The 27,142-nt window shown below is 42.3% G+C and overlaps 1 protein-coding gene across 1 annotated transcript; it reads left to right on the top strand.

Moving 5' to 3' along the window:
* The first annotated feature begins 35 nt into the window (after positions 1-35).
* Positions 36-22,324, top strand: nup88 (nucleoporin 88). The gene is made up of 17 exons (XM_021623690.3): positions 36-624; positions 7,044-7,213; positions 7,602-7,727; positions 8,114-8,200; positions 8,301-8,477; positions 9,585-9,771; positions 9,978-10,128; positions 10,309-10,407; positions 10,523-10,610; positions 12,369-12,473; positions 12,997-13,149; positions 13,427-13,552; positions 20,067-20,132; positions 20,764-20,844; positions 21,039-21,165; positions 21,260-21,378; positions 22,019-22,324. The coding sequence occupies exons 1-17, from the start codon at positions 361-363 to the stop codon at positions 22,080-22,082; spliced, it is 2,190 nt and encodes a 729-aa protein (XP_021479365.1). The 5' UTR covers positions 36-360; the 3' UTR covers positions 22,083-22,324.
* Positions 22,325-27,142: the final 4,818 nt, after the last annotated feature.

Here is a 27,142-nt window from a genome sequence, read left to right as displayed (position 1 = left end):
GTTTGGCAATATTTGATTCTTGCCTACGTACAACCTTTATTTCCTACATTCCTATTTCCTACACTTGTATTTCCTACATTCACAATTATTTGTAATGTAGGCGAGTGTGCATGTACACTGGGAACTGGAATGCTTAAACCATTTTCACTTCGCTGACTGTTATAACATAAATTATTGTTCTATCTGTGGTTACTTTGTATCATTTTGTAGCAACTACCGGTATTTTATGTATCAACTTTTGAGGCAACTTTCGTTTCAGTGGCTCTAAAAACTATTTGTACGCCTTTAGTTTGCCGCTGGATCTGATTGGCTGATCGAGTTGTATGTATTCTGAAGTTCGTGTTCATTGGTACGTTTTTGATGACGTCATTTTCAGACGACGGGAAAATGGCGGCGTTTGCTGGCGAGCGATGGAGAAGCGAGCTACCAAGTCATTATATATTTTCTAAATTACGAGAGAAACTTGATTTGGAACCCAAAGCGAATTGCAGGAAAACTGCAAAGAATCTGACATTTTGCCTCAATGGTGACATATTCGTGTGGAACGACGCAGACAGTGTTTTTTACACGACCAACCTGAGGCAGCTGAATTCGGAGGACAGCATTGAGAGTGTGAAATATCAGGTGAGCACGTTATTCTCGATGGATAACGATTTTAAAGGGTGGTTGTTCATCTTTTTAACGTATTATATTAGCTAAAATAGTAGCTGCGACTCCCATTCATTCTTGGCGCAACATGCAATTGTATTTCACATTGACCTCACCCAGAACAACCCATAATTACCCCTGTACTGTCCCCATACTCGCTTGTGGAGATATGGGAGGATTGTACAGGTGTAAACCATATGGAATATATTCCACTACTGTTAGCTACAGATTGTAAATTACGCCAGACGCGATAGCTATGTTTCCATTACTGGGCGTTACTGGTTAGTTTATACAAAACGCTCCAGTAGATGTTTCAACTAACCTGCTCTTGGGGATACTGTCAGAAAGATATTACATCTATGTTTTGTACCGCGACAGGTTCCTGACCATCTTAGCTGCCACACATCTAGCATTTCCAATCATATTTGCAGGAACTACTCGTTTACATGCGACATGGCCACGTGTAGAAGACGGTGCGACCCAAGCAAAGATCTTGTTAGATATTTGTTTTGGTCGCACTGTCATCTACTTCTACACCTGGTCATGTAAGAGGCATTTCTCACTCGATTAAAAAAAAAACATTAATTTAATGTCGTTGATTTTTCTCCGGTTTTTGTAGAACCAACAGCAACTGGACACAGGTATTTTATAAGACACCCTCTTCGTTCTCGATTCAGAGAAAAGCGTATCGCCAAGAGCAGGTTAGTTTAAACATTTATGATGGCATTTTGAATAAGCTAACCTGAAACGCCTAGTAATGGAATCATAGTTAGCACATATCTAGCGTCCAATCTCTAGCTAATAGTCCACCTAGCCCGGCAAGGTGGAGTTATCATATTGCCTAAAGTTAAACCTAATGAACTCCTCTCAAATCTTAATTCTCCTTCAGGGGCTAAGGTTTTCTGCTGGACAAGGTCACTGACTTCATCAGCTCCTGATCAATGTTACCATATATTTTTTGGTGATAAGCATTGGGGTTGAGCGATGTCAACCTTTATCCTATTGTGATTATGTAGCCATTAAACTCTGTGATATACTATGCTATCGCCCCTATTGGCCACCCCCCAAAAAATCTAATATAAAAAAACAGCTAAACCAACCGTTGGTCTATAGCTGAAATGTAATGCAACTGGACAAATCATGATGAAAGATCATGTTGAGTGCCTGGGCAGAGGGTAAGTGCAGGCAATGGCAAGTGTTTTCTATTGTTCCTTTCTGGCGGAGGAGCAGAACAGGTTTGTGTGTCTGTCTGTGTGATGCGGTAATGATGGCCGTATAGTGAGCTACAGTATTTTATATGCCTACACCATGGGCTGAATAGAAGCACAATGGGATAATAATTGCTTTATTTGCCTCACAAAATAATATAACAAATAATATTATTTATTTGCCTCATAAAGCTGTGATTGAGAATAGCCTATGCATTTTGGTTTTTGCTCTTGCACTACACAGCTGATTCAAATAACAAGCTTTGATCATTTGAAATCAGCTGTGTAGTGTTGGGGCAAAAAACTAAATATGCACCAATTGGGTTCCTGAGGACCGAGTTTGGGAAACGTTGGCCTGTGCTTAGGCTATAGACATTCATTCTTGTTATTTTTGAAAGCTACAACTTTAGGACAACACCCTAGCATTCTAGAATATTTGGGAAATAAGCTACTGTTCATAACTTTAACTTGTCTTAAAGCTTTTATGATAGGCCTAGTGGGAGGATAGATAATTGGCCATTTGGTTTTCAACCTCACATGGATGGATTTTCCGGGCATGCATGGATCATTTCTTTCTTAATAGGATAATTATATTTTTCTACTGGCTATTGATATTGTTTGTTCTCTCATTATTAGTCCTCTGGCTACCTTACGTTTCTAGGCTATTCTAATAACTTTTTGAGATCTCCATTACATTGTTTGATTTGGAGAAAGAGATGCATAAAATTATGATGCGTGGCCTTCAGGCATATGGAAACATGACCGAATACAAACAGTGTCGCTATTCCCTCCGCAAGGCGATCAAACAAGCTAAGCGTCAGTATAGAGACAACGTAGAGTCGCAATTCAACGGCTCAGGCACGAGAGATATGTGGCAGGGTCTACAGTCAATCACGGACTACAAAAAGAAAACCAGCCCTGTCGCGGACCCCGATGTCTTGCTCCCAGACAAACTAAACACTTTGAGGACAATACAGTGCCACCGACACTGCCAAAACCTGCAGGCTCTCCTTCACCGCAGCCAACGTGAGTAAAACATTAACCACACTGCTAACGTTGTGCCTAACCTTAACCCTATATTAAGACTAAAAATAACATTTTTGTTTTCATAAATTATTACAATATAGCCATTAATGGACTTTGTGGCTGTGGTAACTAGTCAAAACCCCACAGGAAGGCATGGTCGTGGTATAAAACGTTTATAAACCTCTGCCAGGATTTTGTTTGGCAATGTTTGATTCTTGCCTGCGTACAGACGGCATCCCTAGCCGCGCCCTCAGAGCATGCGCAGACCAACTGGCTGGTGTGTTTACGGACATATTCAATCAATCCCTATCCCAGTCTGCTGTTCCCACATTCTTCAAGAGGGCCACCATTGTCGTGGAAAGCTAAGGTAATTGAGCTAAACGACTATCACCTGTAGCACTCACTTCCGTCATCATGAAGTGCTTTGAGAGATTAGTTAAGGATCATATCACCTCCACCCTATCTGACACCCCAGCCCCACTTCAATTAGCTTACCGCCCCAATAGGTCCACAGACGACGCAATTACACTGCATACTGCCCTAACCCATCTGGACAAGAGGAATACCTATGTAAGAATGCTGTTCATCGATTACAGCTCAGCATTTAACACCACAGTACCCTCCGAACTCATCATTAAGCTCGAGATCCTGGTTCTCGACCCCGCCCTGTGCAACTGGGTCCTGGACTTTCTGACGGGACGCCCCCAGGTGGTGAGGGTAGGAAACAACATCTCCACCCCGCTGATCCTCCACACTGGGGCTTTACAAGGGTGCGTTCTCAGCCCTCTCCTGTACTCCCTGAACACCCATGACTGCGTGGCCATGCACGCCTCCAACTCAATCATCAAGTTTGCAGACGACACTACAGTGGTAGGCTTGATTACCAGCAACGACGAGACGGACTACAGGGAGGAGGTGAGGGCCCTCTGAGTGTGGTGTCAGGAAAATAACCTCACACTCAACATCAACAAAACAAAGGAGATGATCGTGGACTTCAGGACACAGCAGAGGGAGCACCCCCTATCCACATCGACGGGACAGTAGTGGAGAAGGTGGAATGTTTTAAGTTCCTCGGCGTACACATTACGGACAAACTGAAATGGTCCACCCACACAGACAGCGTTGGGAAGAAGGCGCAACAGCGCCTCTTCAATTTGGCAAACACTCACAAACTTTTACAGATGCACAAACGAGTGCATCGTGTCGGGCTGTATCACTGCCTGGTATGGCAACTGCTCCTTCCACAACCGTAAGGTTCTCCAGAGGGTAGTGAGGTCTGCACAACACTTTACCGGGGGCAAACTACCTGCCCTCCAGGACACCTACATCACCCGATGTCACACAAAGACCAAAAAGATCATCAAGGACAACAACCACCCGACCCACTGCCTGTTCACCCCGCTATCATCCAGAAGGCGAGGTCAGTACAGGTGCATCAAAGCTGGGACCGAGAGACTTTTAAACAGCCATCACCAACATTGAGTGGCTGCTGCCAACATACTAACTCAAATCTCTAGCCACTTTAATAATAAAACATTTGATGTAATAAATGTATCACTAGTCACTTTAAACAATGTCACTTTAAATAATGTTTACATACCCTACATTACTCATCTCATATGTATATACCGTACTCTATACCATCTTCTGCATCTTGCCTATGCCGTTTGGCCATCGCTCATCCATATATTATATGTACATATTCATTCCTTTACAGTTGTGTGTGTGAAAGATAGTTGTTGTGAAATTGTTAGATTATTTGTTAGATATTACTGCATGGTCGGAACTAGAAGCACAAGCATTTCTCTACACTCGCATTAACATCTGCTAACCATGTGTATGTGACCAATAAAATTTGATTTGATATATATATTTTTTAATATAAACAGCTAGACACAAGATGGTTAAGGAGTGTCTGTTATAATACATACATACACACTACCGTTCAAAAGTTTGGGGTCACATTTTTTGTCAATGTTAAAATATCATAAAATTGATCAGAAATACAGTGTAGACATTGTTAATGTTGTAAATGACTATTGTAGCTGGAAACGGCTGAACTGTTGTACTAATTAAAGGAGCTATAAAAAACGGCCTTAGACCAGTTGAGTATCTGGAGCATCAACATTTGTGGGTTCGTATACAGGCTCAAAATGGCCAGAAACAAGGACTTCCTTCTGAAACTCGTTAGTCTATTCTTGTTCTGAGAAATGAAGGCTAGTCCATGTGAGAAATTGCCAAGAGACTGAAGATCTCGTACATTGCTGTGGACTACTCCCTTCACAGAACAGCGCTAAGCAGAATAGAAAGAGGAGTTGGAGGCCCTGGTGCACAACTGGGCAAGAGAAAAACTAAATGCATGCTCTTCAACCGATCGCTGCCTGCAGCTGCCCGCCCGTCCAACATCACTACTCTGGACGGTTCTGACTCAGAATATGTGGACAACTTCAAATACCTAGGTGTCTGGTTAGACTGTAAACTCTCCTTCCAGACCCACATCTCCAATCCAAAATTAAATCTAGAATCTGCTTCCTATTTCGCAACAAAGCCTCCTTCACTCATGCTGCCAATCATACCCTTGTAAAACTGACTATCTTACAGATTCTCGACTTTTGCGATGTCATTTACAAAATAGCCTCCAATACCCTACTCAATAAATTGGATGCAGTCTATCACAGTGCCATCCGTTTTGTCACCAAAACCCCATATACTACCCACCACTGCGATCTGTACGCTCTCGTTGGCTGGCCCTCGCTTCATACTCGTCGCCAAACCCACTGGCTCCAGGTCATCTACAAGACCCTGCTATGTAAAGTCCCCCCTTATCTCACCTCGCTGGTCACCATAGCATCACCCACCTGTAGCACGCGCTCCAGCAGGTATATCTCTCTGGTCACCCCCAAAACCAAGTCTTACTTTGGCCGCCTCTCCTTCCAGTTCTCTGCTGCCAATGACTGGAACGAACTGCAAAAATCTCTGAAACTGGAAACACTTATCCCCCTCACTAGCTTTAAGCACCAGCTGTCAGAGCAGCTCACAGATTACTGCACCTGTTCATAGCCCATCTATAATTTAGCCCAAACAACTACCTCTCCCCCTACTGTATTTATTTATTTATTTCCATTCTTCCACTGCAAATCTATCATTCCAGTGTTTTTTATTTTTTACTTGCTATATTGTATTTACTTCGCCACCATGGCCTTTTTTGCCTTTACCTCCCTTATCTCACCTCATTTGCTCACATTGTGTATGTAGACTTATTTTTCTACTGTATTATTGACTGTATGTTTGTTTTACTCCATGTGTAACTCTGTGTTGTTGTACCTGTCGAACTGCTTTGCTTTATCTTGGCCAGGTCGCAATTGTAAATGAGAACTTGTTCTCAACTTGCCTACCTGTTTAAATAAAGGTGAAATAAAAATATAAAATAAATACAAATTAGTGCCTAGCCTCAAGTCCTCAATTGGCAGCTTCATTAAATAGTACCCGCAAAACGCCAATCTCAACGTCAACAGTGAAGAGGTGACTCCGGGATGTTAGCCTTCTAGGCAGAGTTGCAAAGAAAAAGCCATATCTCAGGCTGGCTAATAAGTAGAAAAGATTAAGATGGGAAACACTGGACAGAGGAAGATTGGGGAAAAAGTGTTATGGACAGACAAATCCAAGTTTGAGGTGTTCAGATCAAGAACATTTGTGAGGCAGAAAAAATGAAAATGTGCTGGAAGAGTGCTTGACGCCATCTGTCAAGCATGGTGGAGGCAATGTGATGGTCTGGGGGTGCTTTGGTGGTGGTAAAGTGGGAGATTTGTACAGGGTAAAAGGGATCTTGAATAAGGAAGGCTATCACACCATTTTGCAACGCCATGCAATACCCTGTGGACAGTGCTCTGTCTGGCCTGCATTCCTCTCTTGCGTTCCGTAGGCCATATAACATATTTATTGAAACAGTAATAGGCAAATTACTCGGAATGGCACGTGTGCTGCCCTGCTGTGTGCTGCGATTTTAGTTCAAATAGGCTGAACCATTATCTGAACCATTATCTGACACATCAAGATGTCGTCACCATCAACGATGGCTGTCAATAGACAATGCTGTTGTAATATCACCCAAGCCGGTGAAGTTGAAGACTAACGTCAGTTGACTTTCATTTCTTTCCTCAGACTCTGTTGTGCATCAATCCACCACGGTTTGAAGTGTGCCAGGTGTTGCTGAGCCCGACACAGTACCATGTTGCACTCATTGGACAACGGGGTGTCACCGTTCTAGAATTACCACAGCGGTGGGGCAAGAGGTCCGAGTTTGAAGGAGGACGGAGTGAAGTTAACTGCAAGTGAGTATGAAATGTTGGCCCAATACCCCATCTAACATAAATAACTATCTGACCCATCAAAGCATTTTTTCAGGTTATGCTGGTCCCTTTAGGGATATATATAGAGCACTGTCAGCACTCAGCGGGGTGCCTACTAGAACAGTTAGGAAGAACCTGGTTCATTAGTTTATTTTTCTGTATAACTGAAGCATGCCGTGGGCTGGAACTAACTCAACCATATAGCCTACCGTAAGAAAGGATCCCCATCCCACACTCATTGTCTTGAGTTATAGGGAAAACGAATTTCAGTCCATATGAAATAAACATTCTTTACACCACTCCAAATCCTGTGTTGACTCTAATCAATGGAGTAGATTAACTAAAGATTTGGTTGTTTCCTCTCTACCAGGACTATTCCTGTGGCTGAGCGTTTCTTCACCAGCTCAGCCTCCGTGACCCTGCGGCAGGCCGCCTGGTTCCCCAGTGAGACGGAGGAGCCCCACCTAGTGCTACTGACCTCTGACAACACCATCAGGTAAACATACATGGACCATTTACAAAGCACAATTTCAATTCATTGATGAAATGACTTGTTGTGATAGTGTTTTCTTTTAGAATGTATTTTTTATGTCTCATCAATCAATGGGTTTGTTAACTATAGGGCCCCTAGTTATCTGGGGCCCTATGTCCTGCAGGTGATGTATGTGTGTATTAATAGTTTAATATTCATTGTATTTTTGTACTCCCTGACAAAGGCCATGCAGCTGAAATGTGTCTGTTGGTTCCATGGAACATGGCATACAAATAAAGGAATTTTAATTAATTATATGTAGGGTGCCTTGGTCCTCCTTTCTTTTTGATAGTTTTATACCTTATTGACCATACTATTGCACTGCATTGACATTGTTTTGTCGTGTATAGGTTCTACGGGTTGAAAGAGCCTCAGACTCCAGCTAGAGCACTATCAGTTTCCCAGTCAGAGGAGGACAGCAGTGTACACACTCGTGGGTGAGTTATTTCACCCTCTATATTGACCAAATCAAAATGGAATTGACCTACACCCTGCTATGTAGTTTACTAATAAGATCTGTCTCTCACCCCTCCTTAGGCGCTCCTATGCAGCCTCTCTGGGCGAGATCGCTGTGGCTTTTGACTTTGGGCCAGTGGCCGGCGCCCCTCAACAGCTCACAGGCCAGCGGTCCAAGGAGGATGTGCTGGTGTACCCCCTCTACATCCTCTACGAGAACGGAGAGACCTATCTGAGTTACACCAGCCTCGCACACAGGTAAGTGGCTTAGCACCCTCAGCAGGACGTTAGAAACTGGAAGCATCTGGTTTTCAGGGGGAAAGCAGGGAAAAGAGGCAAAGCCTGAAAACTGGATGCTTCCTGAGTTCTAAACTTGAAAGTGTGATCTTCTACAATTTTCTACATTGTAGAATAATAGTGAAGACATCAAAACGACAAAATAAAACATGGAATCATGTAGTAACCAAAAAAGTGTTAAACAAATAAATATAAATATTAGATTCTTCAAATTAGCCTTGATGACAGATTTGCACACTTGGCGTTCTCTCAACCAGCTTCATGAGGAATGCTTTTCCAACAGTCTTGAAGGAGTTGAAGGAGTTCCCACGTATGCTGAGCAGTTGTTGGCTGCTTTTCCTTCACTTAGCAGTCCAACTCATCCCAAACCATCTCAATTGGGTTGAGGTCGGGTGATTGTGGCGGCCAGGTCATCTGATACAGCACGCCATCACTCTCCTTGGTCAAATAGCGGATAAAATCAAAGTGGAGCGAGTTCCAGGTCGCGCGCACCAAACAAAAGAGTCCTTAACACATGGCAACAACAGGACTACTTCTTCATTACTCAAAAGAAAAGCATCAACCAATTTCTAAAGACTGTTGACATCTAGTGGAAGCCATAGGAACTGCAACCAGGTGCAATTCCTAAAAAAAAAAATCCTGGATGGTTTGTCCTCAGAGTTTCACCTGCCAAATAAGTTCTGTTATACTCACAGATCTACAAAGGGTGGCTACTTTGAAGAATATCCAATATATATATATATAATATATTTTAATTTGTTCAACACTTTTGGTTACTTAATGATTCCATGTGTTATTTCATAGTTTTTACGTCTTCACTATTATTCTACAATGTAGAAAATAGTCAAAATAAAGAAAAACCCTTGAATGAGTAGATGTGTCAAATTTTGACTGGTACTGTAGGTCAGCTTAACATTTAGTTTTGTCTGACTGAATTTCAGTTAAGCTTATTCAGTGGACCTTTATAAATATATTATGCCACTGTTTGAGGACATTTTAATAAAAATCATCCATTAGTAAGAATCTTATTTGAATCTCATCCCTAGACCGTGTTCTTCTGTTTTTCAGTTTGGGAAGCCTCAGTAAGCCCATTGGGCCCTTACCCATGTACCCCGCGGCGGAGGATAACTATGGTTATGACGCCTGTGCCGTGCTCTGCCTGCCCTGCGTTCCCAATATCCTGGTCATCGCCACAGAAACAGGCACACTGTACCATTGCGTGGTGCTGGAAGCAGAGGAGGAGGAGGAGACTGGAGTAAGTACTGTACTAGAGTGCAACGTTACAGAATATTCAGATATAAATGTTCTGTGTAGAATAGTTATGATTGTCTATCCGTTAGAACAGGGAACTTGTTGGCTGTATTCTTTACATATATATCTGCAACATTGACAATTTCACCTCACTGAATACACTTCAGGAGTGTACACTGAGGACTTTTCTTCTCTGTGTGTGATTGACAGGCAGTGGAGCGGTGGTTGCGGGGCTCGGAGGCAGTGCCCTCTCTCTACGTGTTTGAGTGTGTGGAGCTGGAGCTCACCCTCAAACTGCCCGCCGGGGAGGAGGAAGAGCCTGTGGAGTCCGACTTCACTTGCCCAATCCGACTGCACAGAGGTGAGTGGGTCATGCTGATTTGCTGATATAGTTTAATGCTAAAATTGGATCCGTTGATACTTCCCACCAAGTCTCAAAGGTCCACACCCCATCATTATGTTTGTCTAATGTACTTTCAATGTGGTTTTCTTTCTGTGGTGTCTTTTGTTTCATTGAAACTTGCTTTATGCCCAATTTCAGACCCCCTGTGCCAGCACAGATACCACTGCACACATGAGGCAGGAGTGCACAGTGTAGGGCTCACTTGGTTCAACAAACTACACAAGTTCCTCCAGTCAGGTGAGTCCTTCATGTCCAGATGGGGGTGTCAATACAATTGTGTTGTTTACCATATAAATCAGAGGTGGTTAGTGCATTAATTTGCCTGCTTTGTCATAATGTTCTTTCTCCACAGATGAGGACAAGGATAGTCTCCAGGAGCTGGCTGCTGAGCACCGCTGCATCGTAGAGCACATTCTCTGTACCAGGCCTCTAAGTAGCAGGTACAGTGCCTTGCGAAAGTATTCGGCCCCCTTGAACTTTGCGACCTTTTGCCACATTTCAGGCTTCAAACATAAAGATATAAAACTGTATTTTTTTGTGAAGAATCAACAACAAGTGGGACACAATCATGAAGTGGAACGACATTTATTGGATATTTCAAACTTTTTTAACAAATAAAAAACTGAAAAATTGGGCCTGCAAAATTATTCAGCCCCTTTACTTTCAGTGCAGCAAACTCTCTCCAGAAGTTCAGTGAGGATCTCTGAATGATCCAATGTTGACCTAAATGACTAATGATGATAAATACAATCCACCTGTGTGTAATCAAGTCTCTGTATAAATGCACCTGCACTGTGATAGTCTCAGAGGTCCGTTAAAAGCGCAGAGAGCATCATGAAGAACAAGGAACACACCAGGCAGGTCCGAGATACTGTTGTGAAGAAGTTTAAAGCCGGATTAGGATACAAAAAGATTTCCCAAGCTTTAAACATCCCAAGGAGCACTGTGCAAGCGATAATATTGAAATGGAAGGAGTATCAGACCACTGCAAATCTACCAAGACCTGGCCGTCCCTCTAAACTTTCAGCTCATACAAGGAGAAGACTGATCAGAGATGCAGCCAAGAGGCCCATGATCACTCTGGATGAACTGCAGAGATCTACAGCTGAGGTGGGAGACTGTCCATAGGACAACAATCAGTTGTATATTGCACAAATCTGGCCTTTATGGAAGAGTGGCAAGAAGAAAGCCATTTCTTAAAGATATCCATAAAAAGTGTTGTTTAAAGTTTGCCACAAGCCACCTGGGAGACACACCAAACATGTGGAAGAAGGTGCTCTGGTCAGATGAAACCAAAATTGAACTTTTTGGCAACAATGCAAAACGTTATGTTTGGCGTAAAAGCAACACACCATCCCCACTGTCAAACATGGTGGTGGCAGCATCATGGTTTGGGCCTGCTTTTCTTCAGCAGGGACAGGGAAGATGGTTAAAATTGATGGGAAGATGGATGGAGCCAAATACAGGACCATTCTGGAAGAAAACCTGATGGAGTCTGCAAAAGACCTGAGACTGGGACGGAGATTTGTTTTCAAACAAGACAATGATCCAAAACATAAAGCAAAATCTACAATGGAATGGTTCAAAAATAAACATATCCAGGTGTTAGAATGGCCAAGTCAAAGTCCAGACCTGAATCCAATCGAGAATCTGTGGAAAGAACTGACAACTGCTGCTCACAAATGCTCTCCATCCAACCTCACTGAGCTCGAGCTGTTTTGCAAGGAGGAATGGGAAATAATTTCAGTCTCTCGATGTGCAAAACTGATAGAGACATACCCCAAGCGACTTACAGCTGTAATCGCAGCAGAAGGTGGCGCTACAAAGTATTAACTTAAGGGGGCTGAATAATTTTGCACGCCCAATTTTTCAGTTTTTGATTTGTTAAAGTTTGAAATATCCAATAAATGTCGTTCCACTTCATGATTGTGTCCCACTTGTTGTTGATTCTTCACAAAAAAATACAGTTTTATATCTTTATGTTTGAAGCCTGAAATGTGGCAAAAGGTCGCAAAGTTCAAGGTGGCCGAATACTTTCGCAAGGCACTGTATCACAATTATCAAGGCATCAGATATTAATGACATCAAGTCAGGAGAACCAGCTGACTGTTGTCATTGATTGTCAGCTTGGCAGTAAAGGTTGTTGACTTGTTTATTGAACAATTATCTACTCTCTTTCTTTCTTTTTCACTCTCCAGCTTGTCAGCTCCAGTACGGGGCTTCTTGATCGTGTCAGACCTGTCTTTGGGTGCAACCATGATCTGCATTACCAGCACCTATGAGTGTCTACTACTGCCTCTCCTGTACGGTTCAGTATGGACTCAAGTGTTTTGGTCAATTACACTTATTTTTTATTTTATTTCACCTTTATTTAACCAGGTAGGCTAGTTGAGAACAAGTTCTGAGTTACACATGGAATAAACAAACATACTGTCAATAATACAGTAGAAAAAAGGTCTATATACAGTGAGTGCAAATAAGGTAAGATAAGGGAGGTAAGGCAATACATAGCCCATGTGGGCAAAGTAAGTACAATATAGCAATTAAACACTGGAATGATAGATGTGGAGAATATGAATGTGCAAGTAGAGATACTGGGTGCAAAGGAGCAAGATAAATACATACAGTATGGGGATGAGGTAGTTGGATGGGCTGTTTACAGATGGGCTATGTACAGGTGCAGTGATCTGACAGCTGGTGCTTTTGATTCTGGAATGATAATAGCCTATTATTTTTAGATTCATTATTATATCAGTTCAATTATTGAAACTGCTATAGATGGGAAACTGTGTCATAGGCTGATGGTGGATGTCTGTGTGTGCCTAGGAGTTCCATTCGGCCTCCCTCTCCTCCCCTGCTGTGTTCCCACCCGGGGGTAGGCTCAGCTAGCTCTCCTCTGCGTGGATTGCATGACGACTCCTTTGAGCAGCACATCCGCAACATCCTGGCCCGGAGCTCCACCAACCCTCTCATGCTCAGGTAACGCACTCACCTACAGTGCATTGAAAACACCCCTTGAGGAGATCTTGGATTTGCACAGATCCCAATTGACTTCATGGCAACATGCTTTGGTGTCATGCTGTGTTATGTTTTACATGTAGTATCCTCCCTTGTTGCTGTTTTTGTGAAGGACAATTGTTTCTCCATGACCTGACCTGATAAAGGTTAGATAAAACTCCCCCTATAACATGCACAAAAGAACACTGTTAGCCTTGGTTTAGTGTGTGTACTCGGTCTTGTTGTCCTGCGTGTTTAGGGCAGGGGACAAGGACACATCGTCTCCTCCTCCAGAGTGTCTCCAGCTGCTGAGCAGAGCCACCCAGGTTTTCAGGGAGGAGTACATCCTCAAACAGGACATTGCCCGTGAGGAGATGCAAAGAAGGTAAATGTCACTCCCATTAACAGATACACTAATGCATACACACATACAGTACCAGTCAAAAGTTTGGACACACCTACTCATTCAGGGGGTTTTCTTTATTTGTACTATTTTCTACATTTTAGAACAATAGTGAAGACAAACTATGAAATAACACACGGAATCATGAAGTAATTAAAGTGTTAAACAAATCAAAATATATTTTATATGGGAGATTCTTCGAAGTAGCCACCCTTTGTCTTGATGACAGCTTTGTACGCTCTTGGCATTCTCTCAGCCAGTTTCATGAAGTGGTCACCTGGAAGGCATTTCAATTAACAGGCGTGCCTTGTTAAAAGTTCATTTTTTGAATTTCTTTCCTCAATGAGTTTGAGTCACTCAGTTGTGTTGTGACAAGGTAGGAGTGGTATACAGAAGATATCCCTATTTGGTAAAAGACCAAGTCCATATTATGGCAAGAACAGCTCAAATAAGCATAGAGAAACAGATTTACCTTGTCAGCTCGGGGATTCAATCTAGCAACCGAAACGCTCTAACCACTAGGCTAACTGCCGCCCCGTGAAGCTGGTTGAGAGAAGGCCAAGAGTGTGCAAAGCTGTCCAGGCAAAGGGTGGCTACTTAGAAACAAATCAAAATATATTTGAGATTTTTCAAACTATTTTTTTTGGTTACTACATGATTCCATAATGTTATTTCATAGATTTGATGTCTTCACTATTATTCTACAATGTAGAAAATAGTACAAATAAAAACCCTTGAATGAAAGTAGGTGTGTCAACTTTTGACTGGTACTGTATAATTAATCAATAACACATATGATCACTTGAAGTTTTAGTTTGGATATTAGTGCTGAGCGTTTAACCAACATTTCGAAGGGCTGTTCTGTTTTTTTGTTGTTTTTTTTAAATCAACTAATTGACCGACGTCACTTGAATTATGTTAACTCAAAGTACGATCATTCAAGAGGGAGTGAAATTAAGTCAAGAACTATGTGGGACGCTGAGCTGATTGGGAGTTTAGGTAATTGGAAGTTTAGGTAAATATTTAACCTAGTTCAGCATAAACTTGGTAATGAACTACAATTACCATAATCCATTGCACCTGTTCTTTCCGGTCACAGACAGAGGTTGTTACAGGCACATCATATGAGACTGCATGAGAGAGTAATGACAACACAATGACGAGAGGGATAGAGACAGTTCGTAAGGTAGCTCTACCCGATTGTTAGTTAAAGTAGTTGGTAAAAAACAGTCTTGAAAGTATGCCTTATCTACTTTGAAGAACTAGTCAAAATAATTTGTCACCCGGAAAGCTACTGCTAGCCTAGCCAAATAGGATGACTTGTTCGAATGGGGAGCACAGAGATGATAACAGATGGCTGGCTGGCTGCCACATACTGCCTGAGCAGAGATGAGATGATGACTTATTTTTCATTCTTTAAAGTCATCAAATTAAAACCTAGTAATATATACAACTGAAATGTGAATGAATTATGGTTAATAAGTGATGAGCAGTAATGGGCATTCACTACCATCATGGGGCTCTTATGAATTGTTTTATTCTGTGTTAGTATTCCACCCACTGTCGGTGTCATGGAAAATGCAGACGATGACTGAGGGGAGCTCTAAAATCATTTTAATGTCCGTTATGCATTTTTTAATTTTTTTTTGCAATCAAACTGATTTAAAAATCGATTTAAAAAATGATCAAACTGGCCTCAAAATGCACTTACTGCTCAGCACTTTCTGATACCCACACATCATGATGGCTCCGTCGGACATAGTCGCCCTGTTTCTAGCGCCTAGCCAACTTTACAGTATTTCTTTAGAATGTTTTTTTGCATTATTACCTACAGCCAAAAATAACTTTTGAATATTAGTTCAGCGGTCACTCATCAGCATTTTGACCAGAAATTTGCATTTCCTAAATTGGATCCTTTGTTTGAACTCTGAGGCAATTCCATTAATCCCGGGGGCTGCTCCAAGTTGCCATCGCCAGAGAAGAGGAACTTGGAGTGGGCTCTTAGACTCACGAGGCGTGCACACCATCCACCACTCCCAAATATTACTCGCTAATGTTCAGTCCCTGGACAAGAAAGTAGATGAGCTCAGGGTGAGGATCTCCTTCCAGAGAGATATCAGGGACTGTAAAATAGTGTTTTACAGAATGGTTCCTTCCGGATATATTATCCCCGTCCATTCAGCCAGCGGGGTTCTCCGTCGATCACTAAGACAGGAAGAAAGAAAGGTGTTGTATGTTTCATGATTAACTACTCATGGTGTGACTGTGGTAACAAACAGGAACTCAAGTCCTTTTGTTCTCCCAATCTGTAATACCTCCCCATCAAATGCTGACCGCATTAGGTCCTGAGAGAATTTTCTTTGGTCATCGTCACAGCCTTGTATACCCCCCTCCCCGACACTGCAACGGCTCACAAGCAGCCATGTTACCGACGCCACGCTCCGAGACATAAACACCTTTGCCCACTTCGAGGAAAAAAACAGAACTGCCGATGCTGGCCACCTCCACTCACAAGACTGTGAGCTCTTCATGGCCAACGTGAGTAAGACATTTAAGCGCAATAACCCTCGCAAGGCTGCCGGCCCAGACCCACTACAATGTGCATACCGCCCCATCCACAACCACCCCATCCACATCAACAAACCTGCAGTGGAGAGGCTGAAAAGCTTCAAGTTCCTCGGTGTGCACATCACTGACAACCTGAAATGGTCCATCCACACAGACTGTGTGGTGAAGAAGGCACAACAGGGCCCCTTCAACCTCAGGAGGCTGAGAAAATGTGGCTTGGCCCCATAGACCCTCAAACTTCTACAGATACCATTGAGAGCATCCTGTCAGGCTGCATCACCGTCTGGTACAGTAATTGCACTGTCTGCAACTGCAGGGCTCTCCAGAGGGTGGTGTGGTAGGCCAACGCATCATCAGGGGCACACTGCCTGCCCTCCAGGACATCTACAGCACCCAGTGTCACAGGAAGGCGAAGAAGATCATCAAGGACTTCAGCCACCGGAGCCACAGGCTGTTCACGCCGCTACCATCTAAAAGGTGGAAACCGTACAGGTGCATCAAAGCTGGGACTGAGAAATCATCAGCCACCACTAGCCGGCCTATGTCCATTACCCTGCCCTGAACTTTAGTCACTGTTACTAGCCGGCTACCACCTGGTACTCAACCCTGCACCTTAGACTTCTGCCCTATGTACATATAAATTATATTCAATGCCTTCAAACTATTCATACCCCTTATTCCACATTGTTATCACAGCCGCAATTCAAAATGCATTAAATATTTTTTTAATCACCTATCTACACACAATAACCCATAATGACAGTGAAAACATGCTTGTGGAAATGTTGTTTGCAAAGGTATTAAATTCAGATCTAATTTACATAAGCATTCACAATATGTGAATGCTTATGTAAATTGGCAGCGATTACAGCTGAGTCTTTCTGGGTAAGTCTAAGAGCTTTGCACATCTGGAATTTACAATATTTGCACATTCTTAAAATTATTCAGGCTCTGTTTTATTTAGTTGTTGATCGTTGCTAGACAGCCATTCAAGTCTTGCCATAGATTTTCAAGCTGATGGGTCAACTGTAACTAGGCCACTCAGAAATATTAAATGTCGTTTTGGTAAGCAACTCCAGGGTATATTTGGTCTTGTGTTTTAGGTTATTATCCTGCTGAAAGGTGAATTTGTCTCCCAGTGTCTGTTGGAAAGCACACTGAACCAGGTTTTCCTCAAGGATTTTGCCTGTGCTTAGCTCTATACCGTTTTCTTTTTTATCCTAAAAAAACTCCCTAGTCCTTGCCGATGACAAGTGTACACATAACATGATGCAGCCACCACCGTGCTTGAAAATATTAAGAGTGGTACTCAATGATGTGTTGTGTTGGATTTTCCCCAAACATATAACGCTTCGTATTCAGGACCAGGAGTAAATTTCTTTGCCACATTTTTGGTAGGTTTACTTTAGTGCCTTGAATGTTTTGGAGGATTTAAAAAAAAATCTGTACAGGCTTCCTTTTCAGTCTGTCATCTAGGTGAGTATTGTGGAGTATCTGCAATGTTGTTGATTCAGTTTTGTCCTATTACAGCCATTAAACACTGTTTTAAAATCACCATTGGCCTCATGGTGAAATCCCTGAGCGTCTTCCTTCCTCTCCGGCAACTGAGTTAGGAAGGACGCCTGTATCTTTGTAGTGACTGGGTGTATTGATACACTTGAGATGGTGTAATTAATAACTTCACCATGTTCAAAGGAATATTCAATGTCTGCTTTTTATTTGAACCCATCTACCAATTAGGTGCCCTTGTTTGCAAGGCTTTAGAAAACCTCCCTGGTCTTTGTGGTTGAATCTGTAGGAAATTCACTGCTCCCCGGCCAAACCCACCCCTTAACTCAGACAACACTGGGCCAATTGTGCGCCGCCCTATGGGACTCCCGATCATGGCCGGTTGCGATGCAGCCCAGGATCGAACCCGACTTTGTAGTGATGCCTCTAGCACTGTGATGCAGTGCCTTAGACTGCTGCTCCACTTGGCAGGCCAACACATCTCAATTTTAAATCCATTTTAAATTCAGGCTGTAACAACTAAATTTGGAAAAAGTCTAGGTGTGAATACTTTCAAGGTACTGTGTATAACAGTGCATTTGTAAAGTAGTCAGACCCCTTGACCTTTTCCACATTGTTACGTTACAGCCTTATTCTAAAGTTGATTGTGTATTTTCCCTTGATCTATACAGTACCGCATAATGACAAATCCCAAACTTTTTTTTAGCATTTTTTGGAAATTTGAAACTGAAATCACATTTACATAAGTATTCAGATCCTTTACTCTGTTGAAGCATCTTTGGCAGCGATTACAGCCTCGGGTCTTCTTGGGTATGATGCTACAAGCTTGGCACACCTGTATTTGGGGAGTTTCTCCCATTTTTTTCTCTCTGTAGATCCTCTCAAGCTCTGTCAGGTTGGATGGGGTGCGTTGCTGCACAGCTATTTTCAGGTCTCCAGAGATGTTCGAACAGGTTCAAGTCTGGGCTTTGGCTGGGCCACTCAAGGACATTCAGAAACTTGTCCGATGCCACTCCTGCGTTGTCTTGGCAGTGTGCGTAGTGTCGTTGTCCTGTTGGAAGGTGACCCTTCTCCCCAGTCTGAGAACCTGCTCCAGAGCGCTCAGGACTTCATGGAGGATCTCTGTACTTTGCTCCATTCATCTCTCCCTCGATCCTGACTAGTCTCCCAGTCCCTGCCGCTGAAAAACATCCCACATGATCCTGCCACCACCATGCTTTACCGTTGGAATGGTGTCAGGTTTCCTCCAGATGTGACGCTTGGCATTCAGGACAAAGAGTTAAGTCTTAGTTTCATCAGACCAGAGAATCTTGTTTCTCATGGTCAGAGTCCTTTAGGTGCCCTTTGGCAAACTCCAAGCGGGCTGTCATGTGCCTTTTTTACTGAGGAGTAGCTTCCATTTGGCCACTCTACCATCAAGGCCTGATTGGTGGAGTGCTGCAGAGATGGTTATCCTTCTGGAAGGTTCTCCACAGAGGAACTCTGGAGCTCTTTCAGAGTGACCATCGGTTCTTGATCACCTCCCTGACCAAGGCCCTTCTCCCCCGATTGCTCAGTTTAGCCGGGCGGCCAACTCTAGGAAGAGTTGGTGGTTCTAAAATTCTTTGGCCACTGTGTTCTTGGACTTTCAATTATTGCCTTGTTGAGAAACAAATGATACGCCATCCCATCTGGTTTGTGCTATCGCTACAGAGTGCTGTGGTATCCATGCTTGTTAAGTGTGCCTTGAATTCTAAATAAATCACTGACAGTGTCACCAGCAAAGCACCATCATACCACCACCTCCATGTTTCATGGTGGGAACCACACATGCGGAGATCATCCGTTCACCTACTCTGCGTCTCACAAAGTTAGTGGTTGTAACCAAAAATCTCACATTTGGACCGATTTCTATCGGTCTAATGTCCATTGCTAGTGTTTCTTCTTCCAAGTAAGTCTCTTCTTATTGGTGGCCTTTAGTCATGGTTTCTATGCAGCAATTCGATGTGTCTGTTACTTGAACTCTGAAGCATTTATTTGAGCTGCAATTTGAGGCTGGTAACTCTAATGAACTTATCCTCTACAGCAGAGGTGACTCTTGGTCTTCCTTTCCTGTGGTTTTTGCGACTGCACTTAAAATGTAAAAGTTCTTAATTTTCTGGATTGACTGATCTTCATGACTTATAGTAATGATGGACTGTCGTTTCTCCTTGCTTATTTGAGCTGTTCTTGCCATCTGACATTCCTATTCTGATATCATTATTTTGGGGGATGTGTGTATTAGGTATTACTGCACTGTTGAATATAGAAACATAAGTGTTTCACCACCCATGTGATAAAATCTGCAAAATATGCGTACACTACCAATTAAAATGTGATTTTACACACACACACACGTGTCCATGTGAGGAAGCATGTTGTTGACTGGTTTCTTTTTCAGGGTGAAACTGCTGACCGGACAGAAGAACAAGCAGCTGGAGGACCTAGCCCTGTGCCGAGAGGAAAGGTGAAATCGGGACAAGTTTCCCAAAAAAACATAGAACTTGATGTCCATGGCCAATGTTCCCTCTAAATATGTGCGCAGTTGCGCACTTCCTCCAGACTGCCGCGCAGAAGAAATGCAAGAGATCGAACTTAACTGAGTTCGCCCAGTTTTAGTTTGCACTATATAGATTTTTTTCTCTGATTGAATCAACATTTTAATGAGAAAAATCTAGCTTTACAAGATCGAGTCTGATTTTGTTGTAGGCAGAGCCAGAGCGTGGGTAGTCCCTACTAGCGGTCTTTCAATCACGTGAATGAAAGCCCTATTCAGATCAGTTTAGCCAGGTAAGGTGGCTCAATTTTCACTAGGGACTGGGGCATGTCGTCCTTCCCCCCCAGTTTTATCATTTGAATGTGATAGAGGCAACGGTTGGCTTTAGGACCATGCAGACGCCTCCGAGCGGTTGGGTAGGCTGTTTCTAAAACCAAAGTTGCACCTCTGAGCCCAGTTATAAGTATAGGTCAGCAATGGGCAGTTACTGCTTCCTACAAGAGTACAAAACCGAAGCATTTGAAGTACAGAGGCTTCATATGAGCTTCACCTGCATTTCATATACTTGAGACCTATTCTTCATTGTGTATTTTATCAATAGGAAAAGTCTGCGAGAGTCTGCAGAGCTTCTGGCTGATAAGTACGAGGACGCCAAGTATCGCCAGGAAGCCACCATGAACAGGTAGCTAGATACGCTCGTCTTTCAAATCTAATCTTTCTTCCGGGCTTTAGTTTCAGAAGTCATTGAAATGGTCAGATGCCCAAGCAACATAACTGGCTTCATCTCAAAACTAATGCGATCTGCTTCAGAGCTTCTATTATAACAGATATGACCCTATTTCCTCCTTCTCTGACTTGTGTTCTGTACTATTCCAGGGTGAAGCAGGTTCTGGGCAGTCTGCGCAGTCAGCTGCCCGTTCTGTCTGACAGCGAGAAGGACATGAAGAAAGAGCTGCAGACCATCAACGACCAGCTGCGTCACCTGGGCAATGGCATCAAACAAGTGGGCTGCCTTCTTGAGGTCTATCGTCGTCATCATCACAGAGCCTCGTACTGGTTCACAGTAATAATTGGACTGGTGTTTTATCTTCTTCCAGGTAAATATGAAGAAGGAGTACCAGAAGAAACAGATGGACAAAGGGCTGTCTCCAGCCAGAGCTACTGTCGCCCTCAACCCCCACCAGAGGAAGTGTGTCCAGGGAGTGATAAAGGAACAGTGAGTATGGGCAGCTCTTCCCTGGGTGGCATACTAGTTTTTGCCAGCCTGTTGACCTTATGGCACCCAATGATCTCCTTTGTTGGTAGAATTTAATGTTGGTCCTGAGTCTTGTCTAATATGATCTGGTGTAACGGAGTTAATGTACCATAAGCTCACTCCACAGCTAGCTTGAAATGTTGCAGATGGGAGACATTGGTACCTTTTGGGTGGCTCAAACCATTGGAATGTTGTTAAGGAGGGCGGTCACGTGTTAGCAAAGCAGAGGTCTCAAGTTCGAGCCAGGTATGAACTGAATCAGAGAGGGAAGGGGTACTCGCTAAGCAAGCAATGTGACATGTGTAACAATGGTGCCGAGTGACTCCGGTGCGTAGTTGGGCTTAGCTCGGCGGCTGGGGTGACTGTGGCAAGTTTAATGTGAGTGAGTGTAACAGAGTGAAGAACGTACCATAAGCGCACTCCACAGCTAGATTGATTGAGCCATCCAATTTGTAGCTTTCAAACCGTTTGAATGTTTGCGGGCGGTCACGTGTTAGCCAAGCAGAGTACCCAAGTTCAAGTTATCTAGGAGCCGAAGAGGCGACATCCGTAACACTTGCAGTGTTCTTTCCTGACAGCCTTGTTTCCTTCTCTCTTCCAGGGGAGAGCACATAGGAGAAATGATGAAACAGATCAAGGACATCAAGAACCATTTCAGTGTCTGAGCCGTTAAGGGAGCCATCTTTCATCCACAGCTGTACCACTGCTTTCCAAACAACCAAAATAATAATAATGAAGCGCTATTGTGAATATTCAGTCAACGCTTGCTAAAATAGTCTGTCTTATAAGGCTAGTCATTGTGTCTGCCAGTCACATTTTTGGAACCAGTAGTTGAAATGAGAAAATCACCAAGGTTTTATACACTATGTATGTTTGTCTATCTGGAGAATAAAATGTGTGTACAGTACTGCCTATTTTAACTGCATGAACAGTTAGCTCTGCATACGGGCCTTGGTGGAGATGTTCTTCAGTGTCACCATTAGACAATGGATCCTTATCTCAGTTAATCTGTCGTGTGATTTACTCCTCCGTCAGTGTGACATGAACCATGCATCGCCATACCTTTTGATGCATAGGTTAGACCAGCTAAATCTATTCATGGTCTTAAAACAAAGGGAGATTCAATCCGCTAAATAGCACGATTTGAATTTAAAAGCAATGATCCTGCATTTGTGGAGACTGCATTCACAGTAAATACTGCATATGTCGGGTCAATGGGAAATGACCTTTTTTAAATTGCGCTATGATCTTCAAGGTCAAGATTGAATCTAGCCCTAATACTCGTTTTCCATAGCATACCCATCTTCGACCCTTGGGTGGATGAGCTTTCTGCCCAAGATGCATTTCCCATTTATTTTAGTATCGGAAATGCCATTTGTTTTATAGCTTCTAAGAGCCTTTGAGGATTGCCCTCCATCAAAGCATTGTTTTTGAGGGACAGTCACGCATACCATAAAGTACAATTTGATTTATTAGATAATACAGAAATACACAGTACTGTATAGACTTTTGTGAAGGGGGGCCTAGCAGAAGCATGCAGAGAACTCATGATTTACTTTAGATTCCTCACAATATTACTGTTCTGCAGGCAACATTACACCACAGTGAAATCCTAAAATGAAAGCCACGGCCTTGTTTATGGCCAGCCCAAATAAAGGGGTTGTTTGAGACAATTACACACAGTAGCACTATCCAAGGGAAGGGTAGGCGAGTTATTCTATAAAAATGATAGAACCCCAACGTCTTTTAAGTCCGACTGTTAAGAATTCAATGCTTTACAAATAAATGTGCTGTGAGCATGCGGTAGTGAAGGAGTTAAGAATACATGGCTTAGACACTTAAGCTTTAAAGTCTACACCTGTTGTATCCGGCGCATGTGACCAATACAATGTCTTTATATGAATCAACCCTTTTCTGGGTAATTTGGTTCAATTTCTGCTGTCACTACCAAATGGGGAACATTGTCACGAACACACCAACCCAATGCAAGAGGTCTCTTGATGGATATCCAACACACGCACAGTATAGAAGTCCTACTGTGCCAGATCAAACTTTCAGGGAGTGAAGTGAATTTAAAAATATTACACGGAATCCCTTTTTTTTTTTACAAGCAATAAACATTCATTTATCTTTCAGTACAAGTTCATCTGGCTTCCTTACTCATATCCTCAAACTATATCCTCAAACTATTAGATGGACAAAACATAGCAGAATTCTTTGATACATCTAAATGTCTTGAGTTGATATTGTAGTACATGCAAGTCAAATAATCAATGAGCTCCAACGTATTCTTAAACACATTAATACAACAATGTTCAACCAAGATTAAGCAGCAGGAAATATTTTTCTAGGTATTGTTTTACAACAATTAAAAGCAATACATCAATGTCTAAAGAGTTTCCATAGAATCACCCTAAGAACCCCAGTCACATCAGCCTATGAGTGATAAAGCATTTTACCTACAGAGATCTTAACTACCAGCATTTAAAACTGACTAGAGAAATGAGCTGAAACATTCAAATGCAAATAGTTCTTCACGGTGCATTACATTTTTGGAAAAGTCTGTTAAGTAGATCAAAATGTATAAGCTTTTTCTTCTCCAAAGCCAACCATTCTTTGACGTTAACTGCCTGTTGAGATTCCTTGAACAACCCATGTTGAAAATGTGCTATGCTGCTGAACTAGCTTTTATGATGCCAGGGACTGACCTTTTTGTACAGTTTTTGCTATTGGTAATGATCATAACCCTCATTGCCAAAACCATATTCATTCTGATCCAAAAATTCCATCTTCCATCCATGCCCAGTGATCATTTGTCAATGATTTGACCGTTCTGTCCAAGGGACATGAAACCAACAGGAAGAGTACTCAACCAGTTCCTTGGAAACAAAGTAAAACTCAAAGTAGGATACAACCATGATGAGCCAACTGATTTTTCACACTATTCATAATTTCCACTGAGATGTGACACCTACACTTAAGCGGACCAAGATGCCTTCTCTATTCCCTAGTAGAGGTGAGCGGTTATGTTTTATCCACTGATATTAGAGAAACGTCAGAAGGTGCTCAAGAAGTTATGTGCCAGAAACTCCATGAAACTAGTGACAGTGTTGGTGAATCAGATAATGTTCAATGTGGACAGACTTTACAGAAAGACTAATTATGTCATTGCCCCCCTCAAATGACTTGAGGTTGCAAGAGTATTGGTGACTAGTGATGCAGCCAGAACAAAACTATACATGTGAACTGAAATACAAAATATCAAGTAGCGAGAATCATTTTTTGCAAGAGAAACAAGTCAGACTATATTTTCAAAAACAATTTACTATTAACATCCAGGCCTGTCGCACAAAAAGACGCACTGAAAATGTCAAAAGGAATATTGTCAACAGTGATCCTGACCATTTAAAAATCCACCCTTCAGAAGTCAGTTAGTTCTACGGATTACCCATTCCCAGGGTTGGGTAGGTTACTTTCTAAATGTAATCTGTTAGTTACTAGTTACCTGTCAAATTGTAATCAGTAACGTAACTTTTGGATTACCCAAACTCTGTAACAATCGGATTAAATTCCATTACTGTCCCTTTATTAAGAGGCATTAGAAGACAATGTATGTTACCAATTGAACCACATCTATTGCAGGATAAATCAATGATAATGCCTCTTTAGCTGGCCATGGATGTTACATTTTACTTTATGGGTTGGCTGTCCATTGATTTCAAAAACATTGATTGATCGGCAGCTTAAGCTAATTGAATTCAACTCTTATTGGATTCAAATACACATTTAGATTTGTGAACAGACATCTGCAACCACACTCCGTAAGGCATAAATAGCTTAATGAGAGAGCAGGAGTGATTCACATCAATGATCTATGTAGATATATGAAGTGATTTCCGTATCGCCGGACTACACCACTGTTGTCATCCTTACCTCCGAGCGTTTATTGGAGTGTGGTGTCAGGAAAATAACCTCACACTCAACGTCAACAAAACAAAGGAGATGATGGTGGACTTCAGGAAACAGCAGAGGGAGCACCCCCCTATCCACATCGACGGGACAGTAGTGGAGAGGGTGGTAAGTTAAGTTCCTCGGCGTACACATCACGGACAAATTGGTCCACCCACACAGACAGCGTCTGCACAACGCATCACCGGGGGGGCAAACTACCTGCCCTCCAGGACACCTACACCACCCGATGTCACAGGAAGGCCATAAAGATCATCAAGGACAACAACGACCCGAGCCACTGCCTGTTCACCCCGCAATCATCCAGAAGGCGACGTCAGTACAGGTGCATCAAAGCTGGGACCGAGAGACTGAAAAACAGCTTCTATCTCAAGGCCATCAGACTGTTAAACAGCCACCACTAACATTGAGTGGCTGCTGCCAACATACTGACTCAACTCCAGCCACTTTAATAATGGAAAAATTGATGTAAAAAATGTATCACTAGCCACTTTAAACAATGCCACTTTTATATGTTTACATACCCTACATTACTCATCTCATATGTATATACTGTACTCTATACCATCTACTGCATATTGCCTATGCCGTTCTGTACCATCACTCATTCATATATCTTTATGTACATATTCTTCATCCCTTTACACTTGTGTGTATAAGGTAGTAGTTGTGAAATTGTTAGGTTAGATTACTCGTTGGTTATTACTGCATTGTCGGAACTAAAAGCACAAGCATTTCGTTACACATGGTTAGCAGATGTTAATGCGAGTGTATGTGACAAATCAAATTTGATTTGATTTATTCAAGTTGGATAATCTTTGGATGCCGACAGCAGTCGCACTATTGGAAGACATAGCTTGGACTGTAGCCTACAAAAGCCTATTCCTGTTCTTTTTCCACGATCCATCAAACACATTTGGTGTGTCATTAAAGGGGTATCTGCCTTGTGGTCAAACTCGCTCACGTGGAACAAACTTAAAGCTTGTGGCTTTTTTAGATGCTGATTTGAATGTCATTGAGTAAACAGAGAAGTATCGTTTTTTTTTTGCAAACATCCTTTCTGAATGTAAAAGTAATGGTTGAAGTAATTATATAGTTTTTCAGAAGTATCTGTAACGTTGAGTACAATTTTAGCTGGTAATGGATTACATTTCATTTTTTGTAATCCGTTACTCCCCAACCCTGTCCATTCCATTGTGATAATTGGTCATTACTGTCCCTATGGCTGTGTCTCAATAGTCCTAAACGGTTCCCACAAATGTATAGACGTGAGCAATATGTTTTGTACATACAGTGCCTTGCGAAAGTATTCGGCCACCTTGAACTTTGCGACCTTTTGCCACATTTCAGGCTTCAAACATAAAGATATAAAACTGTATTTTTTTGTGAAGAATCAACAACAAGTGGGACACAATCATGAAGTGGAATGACATTTATTGGATATTTCAAACTTTTTTAACAAATCAAAAACTGAAAAATTGGGCGTGCAAAATTATTCAGTCCCCTTAAGTTAATACTTTGTAGCGCCACCTTTTGCTGCAATTACAGCTGTAAGTCGCTTGGGGTATGTCTCTATCAGTTTTGCACATCGAGAGACTGAAATTATTTCCCATTCCTCCTTGCAAAACAGCTCGAGCTCAGTGAGGTTGGATGGAGAGCATTTGTGAACAGCAGTTTTCAGTTTTCTTTCCACAGATTCTCGATTGGATACAGTTCTGGACTTTGACTTGGCCATTCTAACACCTGGATATGTTTA

The sequence above is a fragment of the Oncorhynchus mykiss genome, chromosome 12 (genome assembly GCF_057628025.1).
Source record: "Oncorhynchus mykiss isolate SJ-2025 chromosome 12, ASM5762802v1, whole genome shotgun sequence".
Taxonomy (NCBI): domain Eukaryota; kingdom Metazoa; phylum Chordata; class Actinopteri; order Salmoniformes; family Salmonidae; genus Oncorhynchus; species Oncorhynchus mykiss.
This window is presented reverse-complemented; position numbering and strand designations above follow the sequence as displayed.